We start from the raw sequence: 16094 nt of genomic DNA, 5'->3' as shown, positions 1-16094 counted from the left end.
ACTGAATTAGCAGGTCACGAACTCCAGGAGGCGAAGGAGAGACTTAAGAGAGTTATGCAGGAAAGGGTGGAGGAAATGAAGGAGTTCACGAAAGAAATACAGAATGATGTATGTAAAGTAAGGGAAACTAGTATGCGACTGGAAAAAACAAATGAGAGAGAGCAAGAACAAACCCTTGAGAATGCCTTCTTGTTAGGAATGTCAGAGGATCACACCACCCCCACTCCTCACAATAGACAACAGGAAGAAGAGGAGGATGAGGAGATCTCGACCTTTTTGAGTCAGTGTAAGGAGAGTTGGACGGATAAAGCAGGAGTAGACCCAGCCACAGAACCCTTGCAGACTACACTATTTAGGTCTGCAGTAACGAGCGGGCTGCCAGCTGTAGTCAGGGAGGCGTTAGAGAATAACCCTGATATTCCTGGTTGCTCAACTGAGCAATGGGAAAAACATTTGACCCATCACATGAAGCGTTATAGGGTTAAGCAAAAGGAGGACAAACAAATTATGGAGTCTGCGCAAGCGCAACTCCATAAGCTTCAATTGGAAGAGGCTAGGAAAAAGGCAAATGAGGCAAAAAAGAATCCCTCAAAGGGTGCGAACCAGATGATTCAGCAGCCACCGCAACCACCACAAGGGAATAATATGAATTGGCACCCGGCCCCAAATTGGGCACCGGGTCCCACCTATGGGGGCAGGACTGGAGGTCCAATGGAGGGATTCCGAGTAAGAGGGAGAGGTCGGGGTGTTCCAAGAGTGCAGCCAGCTGTATGTTTTGGATGTGGTCAACCAGGATACTGGAAGAGAGAGTGCCCCCTAGCATGGGGACTTCAGGACTCTGGGGGAAGGGGATATGGACCATCACAATATGAGCCTTGGGTCCAGCCCCAGAAATCGTCAGTGCCACCCCCGGTACATCAGGCACCCCATGCGGCTCTAGCTCCGACGAGACAATTCCCATTGCTGACGGAGGAGGAGCAGCTACCCACAGTGACGGGGCCCGAGCACCCAAGAGCAGGCTAGGTTGGCAGACCCCTTCCTGCAGATTAAAGTGATGGACATGGAAATATTTTTAGTAGATACGGGTGCCAGATTTTCAACACTTACTGGCGCTGAATTTCAATCTAAAAAGTCATCCTCTAGCGTCCAGTTGATAGGGTTCTCGGGTACACCAGAAAATCTGCCGTTTTCTACACCACTAGTCACTTCTGTGGCAGGATAGACTTTTGCATATCAATATATTCTGTCGGCAATGTGCCCTACTAATCTTTTGGGCAGAGATCTGCTGGTCAGGTGTGGAGCATCGATCCTTTGCGGACCAAGCAGAATAGAGGTCACATTTCCAAATGGATATTCAATGAGCTGTTCATTAACTATGCTTTGTTCCAGTTCTCAGATGTTGTTGTCAGCCGGTGGAGGATCCATGTCTGAGGGACTATGGGCCGACATTTACTGGGGGTTGCTGGAACCAGAGGACCCACAGAAGGGAGTGCTGCTAAAGCTTTATAATCAATGGAAGCCGTGGATCCAGATGTTACACCCATATATCTCTCCCTCGGACCCCCTCCATGATACCCTCTTTTACGATAGAGATGGGGATGAAATTTATCGGCATGCCTTTTATGAAGAGGTAGAGGGCATGCAATAGGAGATTAATTCAGACTACATAGTGGTAGGAAAGGAGGGAGTGGCCGCTATGGTGGCACTGGCATCTGAGCAGATGGAGTAGTATGTGATGGCCGGTGAGGCCATTCCTCATGTCACTCTTGCAATTGGCACTAATCACCAGGCAAAAGATTTGGGACCGATGTGTCAGAACCTGATGTCCTTGAGGGACTGGTCAGACACTCAATTACCGACAGTGCAGTTTTCTCTATCTGGTCAGGCGTACAGGATTTTGTACCCTTCAAATGATCGGGTCCTCCTTGAGCATAGACAGATTGAACGCTTTCATGGTAGAGAAAGGATGGATCATCCCGACTCTGCCCCTATGTTAGATTCTATCCCTAAGGACCTTTGGTCAGTGGGACCAGCAGACGTGGGTTTTTGCCAGCAGGTTGATCCCATAACATTTGAACTTTCAGATTATATTCCCATTTGGCAGACACAGTATCCCCATAAACCCGAGGCTGAGGTGGGTCATTGATGGTCTTATGTACTCAGGGGTGTTGGAACATTCGTGTTCAAATTGGAATACACCCATCTTACCTGTTCTGAAACAGGACACGGGCAAATATCGGATGGCCAATGACTTAAGGCGCATTAATGGTATTGTGCGAACACCCACAGTTTCAGTACCGAACCCATATACCGCCATGACTGCTTTAACTCCAGACCACAAGTGGTTCTCTTGTATAGATTTAGCGAATGCTTTCTTTTGTTTGCTGCTGGCAGAACAGTTTAGAGATGTGTTTTCCTTTACATATAGAGGTATAAAGTTACGTTATACTCGACTCCCGCAGGGCTTTATCTTATCCCCAGGGATTTTTCAATCAGGTTTTGAAAGAACAGCTGGGGGGGCTAGTACTACCAGGTGGGGTAGTTCTGATCCAGTACGTAGATGACATCTTATTGGCAGCACCTGAGCCTGTCTCCTGTTTGCAGGCCACAAAACTCCTGCTAGTGCAGCTGTTCAAGGCAGGTTTTCAAGTCTCTCGTTTAAAGTTGCAATGTTGCAGACAAGTGGTCTCCTTTTTAGGAAGAATGGTCTCAGCAAAAGGTACAGGGATATCCCCTGTGCATCGAACAGCGATACTACATCATCCAAAACCAAAGACAGTTAAGGAAATGCTTTCATTTTTGGGTTTGACAGGTTATAGTAGGCAGTTTATCCCATTGTATGGTGAGTTGACACATCCACTGCGAACTTTGATGAATGAGCAGGGAATGAGGAATCTGGGAGCTACACTTGATTGGACTGCACAGGCTGAGATGAGTTTTATTCTACTTAAACAAGCTCTTACAACCGCTATAGATTTGGCGATTCCAAATTATAGACACTTTCTTTTTGGATGTTTCTGAAAAAGCACACACGATTGTTGGTGTCCTTTTTCAGAAAAAAAGGGGGTGGAAGATGTGTGCTCATGTATGTGAGTATAACACTAGATCCGACTGAAGACAGACACCCACCATGCACGAGACATGCAGCGGGGGTAACAAAGATTTTACAAAAGGTGGCACACATTGTGATGGGACATGCCCTGACGGTATTAACAACACACAGTATTGTAGCATTTATGAGCTCGACAGCGTTTACAATGACGTCACTGAGGCAGACGAGACTGGAAAAGATCCTGAATGCTCCAAATATTACATTTACCCATGAAGGCATTAATATGGCAGACAATATGGGAGAGGGAGAACCACACTGTTGTGAAAAGAGAGTTCTAAGGGATATTAAAATAAGACCTGATTTACAGGCGTCACCCTTGAGAGAACCAGATGAAATCTTATTGTTACAGACATCCCACAAACGGATTAAAAGCCACCTATGCAGTAGTATGGAGAACCACAGAAGGATTTGAAGAAATTATTACAGGGACAGTGAGAGGAAAGGAGTCAGCACAACTGGCCGAACTACAGGGAATGATAGCAGCATTAGAATGGGCAGAAGGAAAGGAGGTAAATATAAATATATATATATATATATATATATATATATATATATACAGATCCTGCATATGTGGTAGGGACAATACAGGTTGAGCTGAGTCAATGGATTAGAAGTGGGTTTTTAACAGCAGCAAGGACCCCAATTAAACATGAGAAGGATGTTAGGAAATTGGCTGAGACCCTCTTGAAACCAAGGGCATTAGCAGTTATTAAATGTAAGGGCCATGATAAAACAGATACAATGGTAGCAAAAAGGGCAGCAGGGTAGGGCCCTCAGTTTATTATGATGCAGGCAGATAGAACGGCACATGACTTATTGCCACCTTGTGAGGTAGGAGTAATAATTCAGGAACAAGTGCAGGCATCATCCCAGGAAATTATGGTATGGAAAGAAAGGGGGGCAACCGAAGATCAAGGACTGTGGAGATCAATGGACGGTAGGCCAGTATTACTATCTGGACTCATGAAACCCCTCCTGGAGGACGCGCATGGGTTAACCCACTGTGGGAAGAAACAGATGATAAGGTATTTGGTAAATTGTGGCACCCCTTCCTGCCGGCGATGGTGGCAGAGAGTGTAAGGTATGTATGACATGTAATGTCAAGGCGACTGTGAAACCGCACGAAGGACAGTTTCCGTTGCCTAAGTTACCAGGGCAGGATATTGTAATTGATTACACAGACATGATAGAGAGGGCAAGGGGATATCGATACCTCTTAGTAGCAGTTGATGTGTTCACAGGTTGGCCTGAGGCAATCCCTGCCAAAAGAGAAGATGCAAAGATGGTAATTAAGTTTCTAATCAACCAGTACATTCCTATACACGGGTTTCCTAGGAAGATCAGGTCAGATAATGGAAGTCATTTTAAGAATGAAGATTTACAGGAGGTAGAAGCGATGTTGGGGTTAAAACATGCCTTTGGAATGGTGTATCATCCACAATCCCAAGGAAAAGTATAGAATATGAACCAAACAATAAAAGGTAAGATCGGGAAAGTACAGGCATGGACCAAATTAAACTGGGTGGATGCGCTGCCCCTGGCATTGATGTCAATAAGGAGTTCGGTAAGTTATGTGACAGGATTTACTCTGTATGAACTACAAACGGGGCACCAGTTTCCGGGACCTGGTGCCGGGATTCATACCACAAAGGAAGAGGTAAGTCCAATGAAATGTAAGCTTTATTATGATAAACTAATGGCTCTGGTATCAGCTTTTCCACAACAGGTTACAAGTACCGAACGGAAAGGTGAAATCCCAATACCATCAGCCGCGGAGTGGGTTCTGCTAAAGGTGATCAAGAGAAAGTGGTTGGAGCCCAGGTGGACAGGACCCTACAGAGTGGTGGAAAGAACGTCCCACGTGGTTCGACTACTGGGAAAAGGAGAGACGTGGTATCATTGGAGTCAGTGAACAGCAACGGACCCACCGACACGGACACTGGAACAGATTCGAACGGAGGTGACTGAGAACTTATGAAGCAACTACGGACTAAGAACTTTTGAACGGGTCCCTTTAAAGAGACTATTGGATTATGTTGGAATATAGGGGTTAAATAATCATAGAAAATATGTAGAATATATGCTTATGTACTATTCATTTTGTATCCATGAATCCAGTACTATGTAACAATTTAATATTTACCTCATGGTGAAGGGAAAGAGTAATGTAAGTAAGGGGCAGCCACAGTATGTAGCAAAGTTGGCTGATTACAGTAGGTTTAGAATTGTCTGCTCCCCAAATACAAAAGAGAGGATATGTATGAAACAATTTAATAGGAATGTTAAGGCAAAAGGAGGTGTTGATTAACACAGGAGACGATGGCCAGACAAGAACAAAGAGAATCCTGACAGAGACTGTCAGAAACAAAAAGAATGAAAACTAACTCAGTAAGAAGGCTAAGACAGAAGGAGGTGTTGAGTAGAACAGAAGAATATGGCCAGATGAGAACAAAGAAATAATTAGAAATATCTGGGGTATGAATTGATTTCTGATCAAAACAACAGGATATTCTGGCCTTGAGAATTAAGATGGGAGCTCTACACCCCAGATATCTGCAGAGCAGGAAATTTCTTGTGATAAATCTTATGCAAGAAATCTAGGAAAGGAAGCCAACTTTTGTTCTGTATTGATAAGGTTGAGCAATATAAACTGTAGAGACTGGACAGTAGAGGTCAGTCTTGGGGAATAGTTCACTGTGCAGGTGACCTATGAATAAATGACTGAACCAGAGCTCTGTTAAGCTTTATTCTTGTGCTGTGTAATAAACTGATTGTTGAACCGAATACCTTCTCCTATCACTTCATTTAACGAACACGCTGGACTCAGACGACACATAGACTAATTTAAGGGTAGGGTAAAGCCAGAGTCTGACAATTTGCAACACAGATCAGGCTGTATAATACATTGGAAACTTTGAATACAAAATTGCTGAACTACATTACAAACTACCACTGACTTGGACAGAACATAAAAAGCACCGATCAAGCAGGTCACATACAGTCATCCTGCAATCCAAACTCATTAAATAGTTTTTTTTTAAACGAGGTAGATTTCAAATGTCTTAGAGGCATTACTACTCAATCTCAGGGCCATGTCATCAATCCATTAAAAATAAATGGCAGTGTTGACGGACCTGCTGTAATGGCAGCGATGCCACTAGTTCAGACTCTCCGAAAATGAAGTTATAACACTCACCCGCTTGGTTCAATCACCCATTCAAACTGCCATCAGGATTTAAATGGCCCATTAACAGAGCCAATGGTAATTTATTTTAAAATCCCATGACTGCGGATGGCAGTGGCTAAGATTGGCAGCAGTCACGAGGGGTTGCACACTCCAGGGAATTGGAGGACTGGCAGATGGCAGCAGAAAACAGGGAACCATACCCCATTTGAGGTGAAGTAGAGGAGAGGACCCTATGGAATGGTGACCAAGATATCTTTTGTACTCTTTCAGTAATTCTTGCTATTGATTTACAGCCAAATCCCTTAACTGCTCTATTTGGAGTTTTTAAAAGAGCAGAAGTAGTTCATTGACCAGCTTCTGCTCATCAGATGATAACTTTCACTACCCTTGATGGCTGGGAGAGCGATTCTTTTTAGATGCAAGGACCCTACTCCTACTCCTACAATGGTTTTCTCAAACTATAGCCTGTTTGAATTTAGAAAAGAAAATTAGAAGAGCCACATCTGATTCTTCTATTGAAGAAACTTAGTGCCCGTTCATACAATATTTTCCTATGATAAATGTTTGATTTTTTTTCCTTTTGGAGTTGTTTTCCCTTTCTGATATCATCGTTTCTCCTGTGGGTGAGGACCAGGCTTCTTGTCCTTAATGAATCCTATTCCAAGTCTTTCCAATGCTTTTTTTTTAATGTTATTTTTGTTTTACTTTTTTTAAAATAGATTAGTATTATGGGTTTTAGCACAATGTGAATTCTTTTTTTTCCATCTTTATGTATGGGGAGATGAAGACACTATTATTTTTCATTAGCTGTTGTATATTGTAATCTTGTCAATCTCGTATCCTTAATCTCTCTGTTGGATTGTCTACTGTATGTTTCATTATATTAAAATCAACAAAAAAGTTTGAAAAAGAAGAAAGGAATGGTGACCATGGTGGAAGACCAGTGAAGGGCTCTGAGCTGAAGAACACACAGACGGTAGGCTATTAGTGATGAGGTGAGGAACCTACATGAGCTGCAGGCGATTGCAGTCAAGGGATTCATGCCAGGCTGCGAACTGCTCCAGACTGGCTGAAGGGGTACCGGGTATTGGAGGCCTCACGATCTTGGATCCAGAGGTTTCCATCTGGAGCTCGGATTGCTGATGGTTTAGACTGAAAGCTGTATGGCTGCAGGAAAACTAGAGACAGATCCATGGACATTCAGTGACTCTAGGGGTATGGGTGGGGGGGAAAACACTTTTTCTTCTTTCTCTGATTGTAAGGGGCGCTGGGCGCTTTCTGCAAATAATGAATCTTTGTCTGCATAAAAGAAGACTAAAGGAAATTTCATGTAACATCACATTTTCTGTTTTATTACATGACAATAAAAAAATCAACTTGAATCCAGCATAAAGGTATCAGGCTACAGATACCCAGGAAAGCAAAACAAATCCACCTCAGATCAAATTTAAATGCATAATCTTAGGATTACACTCCAAAATAAATAAACAGATAGATAAAGGCTAAACAATACACAGCCAGGACTACATGACAAACTAGCATAATCAGCCAAAGTAATAAATATGCAGAAATTCATGTAAACCCAGCTCACATCAGTTTGGCTGCAGAGACTCAGAGTGCATCACAAACTCTTTTCAAATTGCCTTGGAGGTATGCAGGATTGCATCACAGATTGATCACACATACCCAGGATACAACATGCTCACAGGAATTACAAACCCTGCATATCTGATTCTTCATATGTTTGACATGAAAGATGAATATGTTTCCTCTTTCCACAGATGATGCCTGTGTGTTTCCAGAATAATCTTTTTATTTCAGGTTTCTAAAATGTATGAAATCAACCTGATTTTTTTAGAACTGCATTACAAACCCAGCCCTGAGCATTGTGTCTGATGCATAGAACATAGAACAATAGAATTGTTTGTTATATATATTAACGATCTGGAAGTAGGGGTGGAGAATTGGATAAGCAAGTTTGCGGATGATACAAAGATTGGTGGTGTTGTGGACAGTGAGGAAGATTACCGTAGATTAAAAGGTGATTTAGGAAGGCTGGAGGTGTGGGCTGAGAAATGGCTGATGGAATTTAATACAGATAAGTGTGAGGTGTTACATTTTGGAAAGCCAAATCTAAATAGGTCATATGCATTAAATGGTAGGCTATTGAGATGTTCAGAGCAACAAAGGGATTTAGGAGTTGTGGTCAATAGTACCCTTGAGGCTGATACTCAGGTAGATGGTGTGGTGAAGAAGGCATTTGGAATGTTGGCCTTCATAAATCGGAGTATTGAATTCAAGAGTAGGGAGGTTATGATGAAATTGTACAAGGCATTGGTGAGGCCAAATTTGGAGTACTGTGTACAGTTTTGGTCACCAAATTATAGGAAAGATATAAACAAAATAGAGAGAGTGCAGAGAAGGTTCACGAGAATGTTGACAGGATTTCAGGGTCTGAGTTACAGGGAAAGGTTGTGCAGTCTGGGGTGTTTTTCTCTGGAGCGTAGAAGATTGAGGGGGACTTGATAGAGGTGTTTAAGATTTTAAAAGGGACAGACAGAGTAAATGTGGATAGGCTTTTTTCAATTAAGAGTGGGGGAGATTCAAACTAGAGGGCATGGTTTAAGATTGAAGGGGGAAAATTATAAGGGGAACATGAGGGGAAATTTCTTTACGCAAAGGGTGGTGGGGATGTGGAATGAGCTTCCGGCAGACGTGGTTGAGGTGGGATCATTGGTTACATTTAAGGAAAGACTGGATAGTTACATGGAGAGGAGAGGACGGAGGGGTATGGACCAGGTGCCGGTCAGTGGAACTAGGAGGGTGGGAATTTGTTACGGCATGGACTAGTAGGGCCGAACTGGCCTGTTCTGTACTGTAAGTGGTTATATGGTTATGGTTATATAACACAGTACAGGCCTTTTGGCCCTTGATACTGTGCAACCCATATATTCCTTCTTTAAAAAAAACAGTACTAAACCCTCCCTACCCTGTAACTCTCTATTTTCCTTTCATCCATGTCTGTCTAAGAGTCTCTTAAATGCCTCCAATGTTTCAGCCTCCACCACCATCCCTGATAAGCCATTCTAGGCACCCACACCTATGTAAAAATAACTCACCCCTGATGTCTCCCTTAAACTTCCCTCCCTTCACTTTGTACATATGTCCTCTGGTGTTTGCTGATCCTGCCCTGGGAAACAGGTGCTGGCTATTCTCTCTATCCATGCCTCTCATAATTTTGTAGACCTCTATCAAGTCTCCTCTCATCCTTCTATGCTCCAAAGAGAAGAGTCTCAACTCTGCTAACCTTGTAAGACTGGTTTCTCAATCCAGTCAACATCCTGGTAAATCCAGTCAACATCCTGGTAAATCTCCTCTGCGTCGTCTCCATAGCTTCCAAATCCTTCCTATAATAAGGTGAGCAGAACTGAACACAATATTCTAAGTGTGGTTTTACCAGAGATTTGCAGAGTTGCAACGTGACTTCTCTATTCCTGAATTCAATCCCTCTATTAATGAAGCCCAACATCTCAAAAACCTTCTTAACTATTCTATCAACCTGTGCGGTGTCCTTGAGGGATGTATGGATTTGCACCCCAAGGTCCCTCTATTCATCCACACTTTTAAGTAACCAACTATTAAACCTGATCTCCAGTTCTGGTTTGTGCTTCCAAAATGCATCACCTCACTTTATCTGGATTAAACCCAATCTGCCACTTTTCTGCCCAACTCAGCATCCTGACTATATCCTCTTGTAAACTTCGACAACCTTCAGCTTCATCCACAACCCCTCCAACCTTAGTGTCATCTGAAAACTGATCCATCTTACCTCTTCATCTAGGTCATTTATAAAAATCACAAAGACCAGGGGTCCCAGAACAGATCCTTGCAGCACTCCACTAGTCACTGACCTCGAGGCAGAAAAATGCTTTCTTTCCACTACTACTCTTGGTTTTCTTCCTACAAGCTATTTTTTTCTCCCCACAGCCAAGGTTCAAATTCCCCTGCCTCATGTCTTTCTGGATGAGTCTTTCATGGGGGACCTTGTCCAATGTCTTGCTAAAATGCATGTAGACCACATCTACTGCCCTACGCTCATCATTTTTTTTGTTACCTCTTCAAAAAACTCAATTAGACTTAAGGCATGACCTTCCCTTCACAAAGCCATGCTGACTATCCTTGAGTAGACTGCACATCTCCAAATCCTCATAAATCCTATCCTTAAGAATCCTCTCCACAAGTTTGAACACCACTGATGTAAAATTCACCAGTCTATAATTCCCAGGATTCTCCCTATTACCTTTTTTGAAAAAGGGGACTACATTCACCATTTTCCAATCCTCTGTCACCTACCCTGTGGTCAAAGAGGACTCAAAGATCATAACTACTTCCCCAGCTATCTCTTCTCTCACCTCCCACAGTAACATGGGGTATATCGCATCTGGTCCAGAGGACTTATCCATCTTGATGTTTTTAAGAAGATCCAACACTTCCACTTTCTTAATCTCCATATTGTCTAGCCCACAGGCCTATTCAATATTGACCTCACCGTGATCAAGGTCCTTTTCTCTTGTGAATACTGACACAAAGTATTAATTTAAGACCTCCCCAACCTCCTCTGTCTCCAGGCACATGTTGCCTCCTTTATCCTTTAGTGGCCCCACTTTCATTCTCATCATCCTTCTGCTCTTCACATATGCATAGAACGCCTTGGGGTTCTCCTTAATTCCACATAAAATGGCTTTCTCTTGCCCCCTTTGAGCTCTCCCAATTCCTTTTTAAGCTCCTTCCTGGCTACCATATACTTCACATGAGCCCTTCCTGTCTCCTATATCTAATGAATGCCTGACCTGTTTAGTCAGCTATGGCTCCCTTTTCCTGCCATCTTTTCCTTGTCCCAGTGGGACAAACCTATCTTGCACAAGTGGTCCCTAAACTTCCTCCACAGTATTTTTGTGCTTTCACCCTCAAACATCTGTGTCTAATTTATTCTCACTAGTTCCTGCCTCATCCCTTCCCCAGTTAAGCATGTTTAAGTCACAGACTTATATGCATTATAACTCTTGCACAGATCAAGCTGGATGACACCTACCCATGACGTCATGACATACAAAGCACAGGTTAGCTGGAGGAGAAGCAGCATACCCAGGAATACATTACAAATTTATCAAGCACCTGCCAGGACTTCCCACACTCAAATTCACTGTCGATCAGCCTGAACCATAAATATCCAGTACTGCTTTGGAAATGAGCATGATTTGTCATAGGTCACAAATATTTACTTTTTATGTAAACTAAATTCACAATGGCTAATATGATTTAAATTCTTGCTTATTTGGATTACTAGAATACAACCTCATCCACCTTGTTCAATTTGTGCTGAGTTGACAGATATTAACTTGAATAATGGATTACATCTTGACTTTAAGGTTTAAAGGGTTGCAAAAAATGTATGATTATGCATTTTGTGGAAGGAATAAAAGCACAGACTATTTTTATAAACAGACAACAGATTTAGAAATCGGAGATGTAGAGGGACTTGGGAGTTTCTGTGCAAGATTCCCTCAAGGTTATCTTGTTGAGTCGGTTGTACAAATGCCAACATTCAATTTGAGAAGGATAGAATTTAAAAGCAGATTTTATAAGACATTGGTCAGATTACATTTGGAGCATTATAAACAGTTTTGGTCTCCTTATTAAGGAAGGATATGTTGCCATTAGAGGGAGTCCAGAGGAAGTTCGCCAGAATGATCCTTGGAATGAAAGTGTTATCAATATGAAGACTGTTTAGATGGCTCTGGGGCTGTACTCATGGGAGTTTTGAAGAAAAAGGGTAGATCTCATTGAAACCTATTGAATACTGAATAGTACGATGAGAGTGGACATAGAAAGAACATTTCCAATGCTGGGCAAGTGTGGAACCGGAGGGCACAGTCTTAGAATAAAGAAGTAAATAAAGTGTTCCTTTAGGACAGAGATGAGGAGGATTTTTATTTTATTTCTATTTATTTATTCATTTACACAGACCATGGTGTATCTATAGAATACATTGCCGCGGACAGCTGTGGAGGCCAAGATATTGGATATATTTAAAATAAGTAGATAGGTTCTCAATTAAGGAGGAGAATGAGGTTGAAAGATAATAAATCGGACATGATGGAATGGCGGGTGTATTCAATGGGAAAAATGGCCTAATTCTGCTCCAATATCATATGACCTAAATCTCCTTTTAAACGTACAATCTCTGTACGTACATTTTGTACATATTAAATGGTTTTAGTATGTAGGTAAGTTTATAAATGTTCATCAGATTAATAATGTAATCGCACATTTTACAGGCATTTTTACAAAGTGCACAAAATTAAGAAGGCAATTTGATTAAATTTTAATTAGATGAAGAATACCATTATACAGTTCAAAGAAAATGTTCAACCTCATTTTCAGATCAAGTCAATGTTGCCTGTAAAAAAAAAATGAATAAAAGTGACTGTTCTCCAATTGCACTTCAGCAAATAGAAAATCTACTGGTATGTGCTTCTGCCTCAAGTCCAACAGCGTCAATATTCTACAACCTTTTAAAAGCAATGGCACTGGGATAAAGATCGGATAATCAGCCCCATTAGGGTTGTCCAAGAATAGATCTTACCAAGGCATAGTTATCCTGCTTGGTATAGAATTATACTTATGGGTTCTTTCTCATTTGCCTGAAAAAAAAAATCAGACTAAACTATCATCCGTGAAACAAAAGTGTTAAGCAAAAAAAAAAAAGCACTAATAAAGGAGATTTTTTTTTTTACCTGATGCGTCTTTCTTCAAGCTTCTTCAGGTCACCATCCCTTTTGAAGACTTTCTGAAGGGCCAATTGTTCTTCCTCAGTCAGGAAGCTGAGGTCCATTGTCTTGATCAAATCCAACTCAGTTTTCATGTTTTAGCAATCCCAACACCTTTGGTGAAACGTGAATGAGATGAAGCCAAGCCAGCTGGAGAAAGGTTACAATTCCAGACTACTGGGATGTTTTTGCCTTCACGGACTGGACTTTCTATATTTTGTCAATACATTCGACTGACAGCCCTCGGAAAACTGTTCAAGAGATTAAAATAAAAGTTTGACCCGTACATGTGTTCTTTCAGGCCCAAGGAAGCGATGTCTTGTTCATGAGCATTAGTCTTGTCCCAGACATTTAGGAGCTTTCAGAAGGATTTTAAAATTCCATGGCAGATTAAAGCCGGAGTTGCAGTCTCTGTGGAGGAATGCAGTGAAGTAATCTATTAGAAACTTTCTGAATCACGTTCTCTGTATGCAAATTTTGTTATTACAGGAATGTGAACTGATATGCATGCCCGAGTCGTGAAACAAGTTCAGTCTTCATAAAATTTGTGATCAATATTTATAATGTCTGAAAAAAATATTTATATAATTAAGAGAGCAAACTAAACATTAAGCTTTAAATCCAGTAAATTACAAAATATTACCTGTGAAAATAGGTTCAAGTGCCAGGAGATGGGGCGGGATGAGCATGCCTGGAAGTCATGAAGAGTCTTATCCTAGTTGAAAGCAGAAAGGTGGGGGCGGGGGAAGAGGCAAGTGCGGGGGTGGGGGGGGGGGAACAGTGGGGAGAGAATATTAGATGCAGCTGGTGGTAGGATCATATTGTGGCTAGAATAAATGGTGGAGGATGATGGAGTAAAATGTAAAGAAAAAGAGGACTTTATTGCTGTTTTCCAGGGAGGGGGTGGGGAAGTGCAAGTTGGTTGAGAGTGTGCATGAGAGAAATGGAGGAAATATGTGTAAGGGCTCCATCAACTACAGCAGAGGTAAGGTCACATTTCCAGGATGAGAATATTTCAGAAGCTCCAGCTTAGAATACCTCATCTTGAGAATGAAAGGAAATTAAACTGTAGGCCCTTTTATTAAGCTAAAAATCCGAATGTAAAGGCAGAGATTCACTGTTCTCACATCGGAAAACTTACCTTCATAAATGGTCCGTGAGCAGCTGCAAGGCGGCAACTCCAATCCTTCTCCAAGGAGGTGCTAGAGGTGGAGTGGTATGCTCCACCTCACTGCATAAGGGTACATCTGCTGCAAGCAGCTAGCTGGGGGGGGCTGATGACATTGCTATGACACCATCAGCCCACGACCCTATTCACTTCTCTCTCTCCCATTCACTCACCCTTCTCCCTCCATGACTCCCCTCAGTGCAGGGGCAACCGGTGAGAACTATCAGGAAAGGGGCGGCCGATGAAAGCTGTCAGGGCCCATGGTGGGGCATCAGGGGTGGCCAGGGCATGCTGTGATAGCCTCACTGGCCCCTCCGGCTCCAGCAGCTCAATACAAAGCAGAGGAATGGTGGTTTACCCTATCCATAAACCCCCATGCAGCTGGAATCATTCCGGGAAACACAGAGCAGTTCTAGCTGAATGGGGGATTATAGGTAGGGAAGACGGCCATTGCTCTGCCGGATATCCATGAAGGGCAGTGCAACACAGCAATTGCCCCACCTACAGCAGATCTGGATGATGCTGAGGCACCTCTACGCATAAAAGCAGCGCTGGATCAGCCTTTTAGGACTGCTCCATAGACAGGAAAGTTTTACATTTTAATTCATTTCTGAAGCTGCCTTGAAGTGGAAGCCCACAATAAAAGCACCTGGAGAAATTGAGAAAGTGCAATGGGATTATTACAGGAGGGAATGGGGGAGGAAATATGGTTGAGCTAGCTGTGGAAGATTGTGGATTGATAGAAAACGTCAGTGACAGGAAATGGAGAATGAGAGATCCAGAGAAGTGTCAAAGATGATCCGGGTGAGTTTAAGAGCAGGGCGAGTGGCAAAGATGATGAAGTCGAGAAGTTTGACAGGAATCTATGACAATCCAGTCAATGTAGCAGTAAAATTTGGGGAGGTGAGTGCTGGAATAGGCTTGGAACAAAACTGTTCGACATCACCAAAAATGCAGATAGAGCTAGGGCCCATCTAGGTGTGTACGGCTACACTTTTGATATGCAGAGAGTGGGAGGAAGAGAAAGCTGCCAAGGCCAGAGATCAGGTTCTGCAAAGGAAGAGTGTTAGTGAAAGGAAGATGGTTGGGTTTCATTATTACACCAGTTGGACATGCAAGGATTTCTTCTTCGATCTCATACCCAGAAACTGCAAGATGTTTGAGTTGCATTGCCTTTCTGGTTCTCTTCAAGGTGCTTGGTTAACCAATTTGATACTGGAAATACAAGTTTGAAGGAATCAGGAAAACCACAGATGTTTTACTTTTATGTTGAAATGAGATTGTTTTCATTTCTGGTCATGCATCAGCTGCCAAATTAACAACAGATCAGTTTCTGCTTTGCCCACGTTAACCCCTAAAAGGAGTAGAACGATGGTAAATTCAAGCTCCTTCATCTTTAAGCCTGATCCATTGAATGATCTACAATTCCCCCACCATTCTCAAAGGGGGGAAATACAGCAGCCACACCTCATTTAAGGGGGGGGATGTGGGGAATGGGGGCAAGGACTGAAATCATCAAATGTTTTTCTTATGTAGTCGGTAGAAGTACTTAGGGAAGGGGACGTAAACTTTGAGCAGAGTCCTCGGAGGGACATAGTCAAAAAGAATGCTTGAGAATAGTTAAACTAAACACAACTTTTTGTGACTTATAAGTAAAGCTCACATTATACTCTTTGGAATGCTGCAAAGCAAGTTTAGTTTCAGTGAATAGATCTGCTGTATTTTTCCAAACCTGATAACTGAAATTGACTATTTGAAGAACATGATCCCTCCCAACTCCGTTCAGTATAATTTTAT

At 42.3% G+C, this 16094-nt stretch overlaps 1 protein-coding gene across 4 annotated transcripts in view; it reads right to left on the bottom strand.

Moving 5' to 3' along the window:
• LOC138736812 (synaptotagmin-like protein 1) overlaps window positions 1-13856 on the bottom strand; it is a 192213-nt gene extending 178357 nt beyond the window's left edge. For 2 of the 4 annotated variants that reach the window (XM_069886859.1, XM_069886862.1), the window contains exons 1-2: window positions 13773-13856; window positions 13097-13540 (exon numbers count right to left, since the gene is read on the bottom strand). In XM_069886859.1, the coding sequence (XP_069742960.1) occupies window positions 13097-13224 (128 nt within the window). In that variant the 5' untranslated portion in view covers window positions 13225-13540; window positions 13773-13856. Of the gene's footprint in view, window positions 1-4325; window positions 4372-13096; window positions 13541-13772 lie in introns of those variants that run through there. The other 2 variants (XM_069886864.1, XM_069886863.1) reach the window with 2 other exon arrangements.
• Window positions 13857-16094: the final 2238 nt, after the last annotated feature.

Source organism: Narcine bancroftii, chromosome 6, assembly GCF_036971445.1.
Source record: "Narcine bancroftii isolate sNarBan1 chromosome 6, sNarBan1.hap1, whole genome shotgun sequence".
Lineage (NCBI taxonomy): Eukaryota > Metazoa > Chordata > Chondrichthyes > Torpediniformes > Narcinidae > Narcine > Narcine bancroftii.
This window is presented reverse-complemented; position numbering and strand designations above follow the sequence as displayed.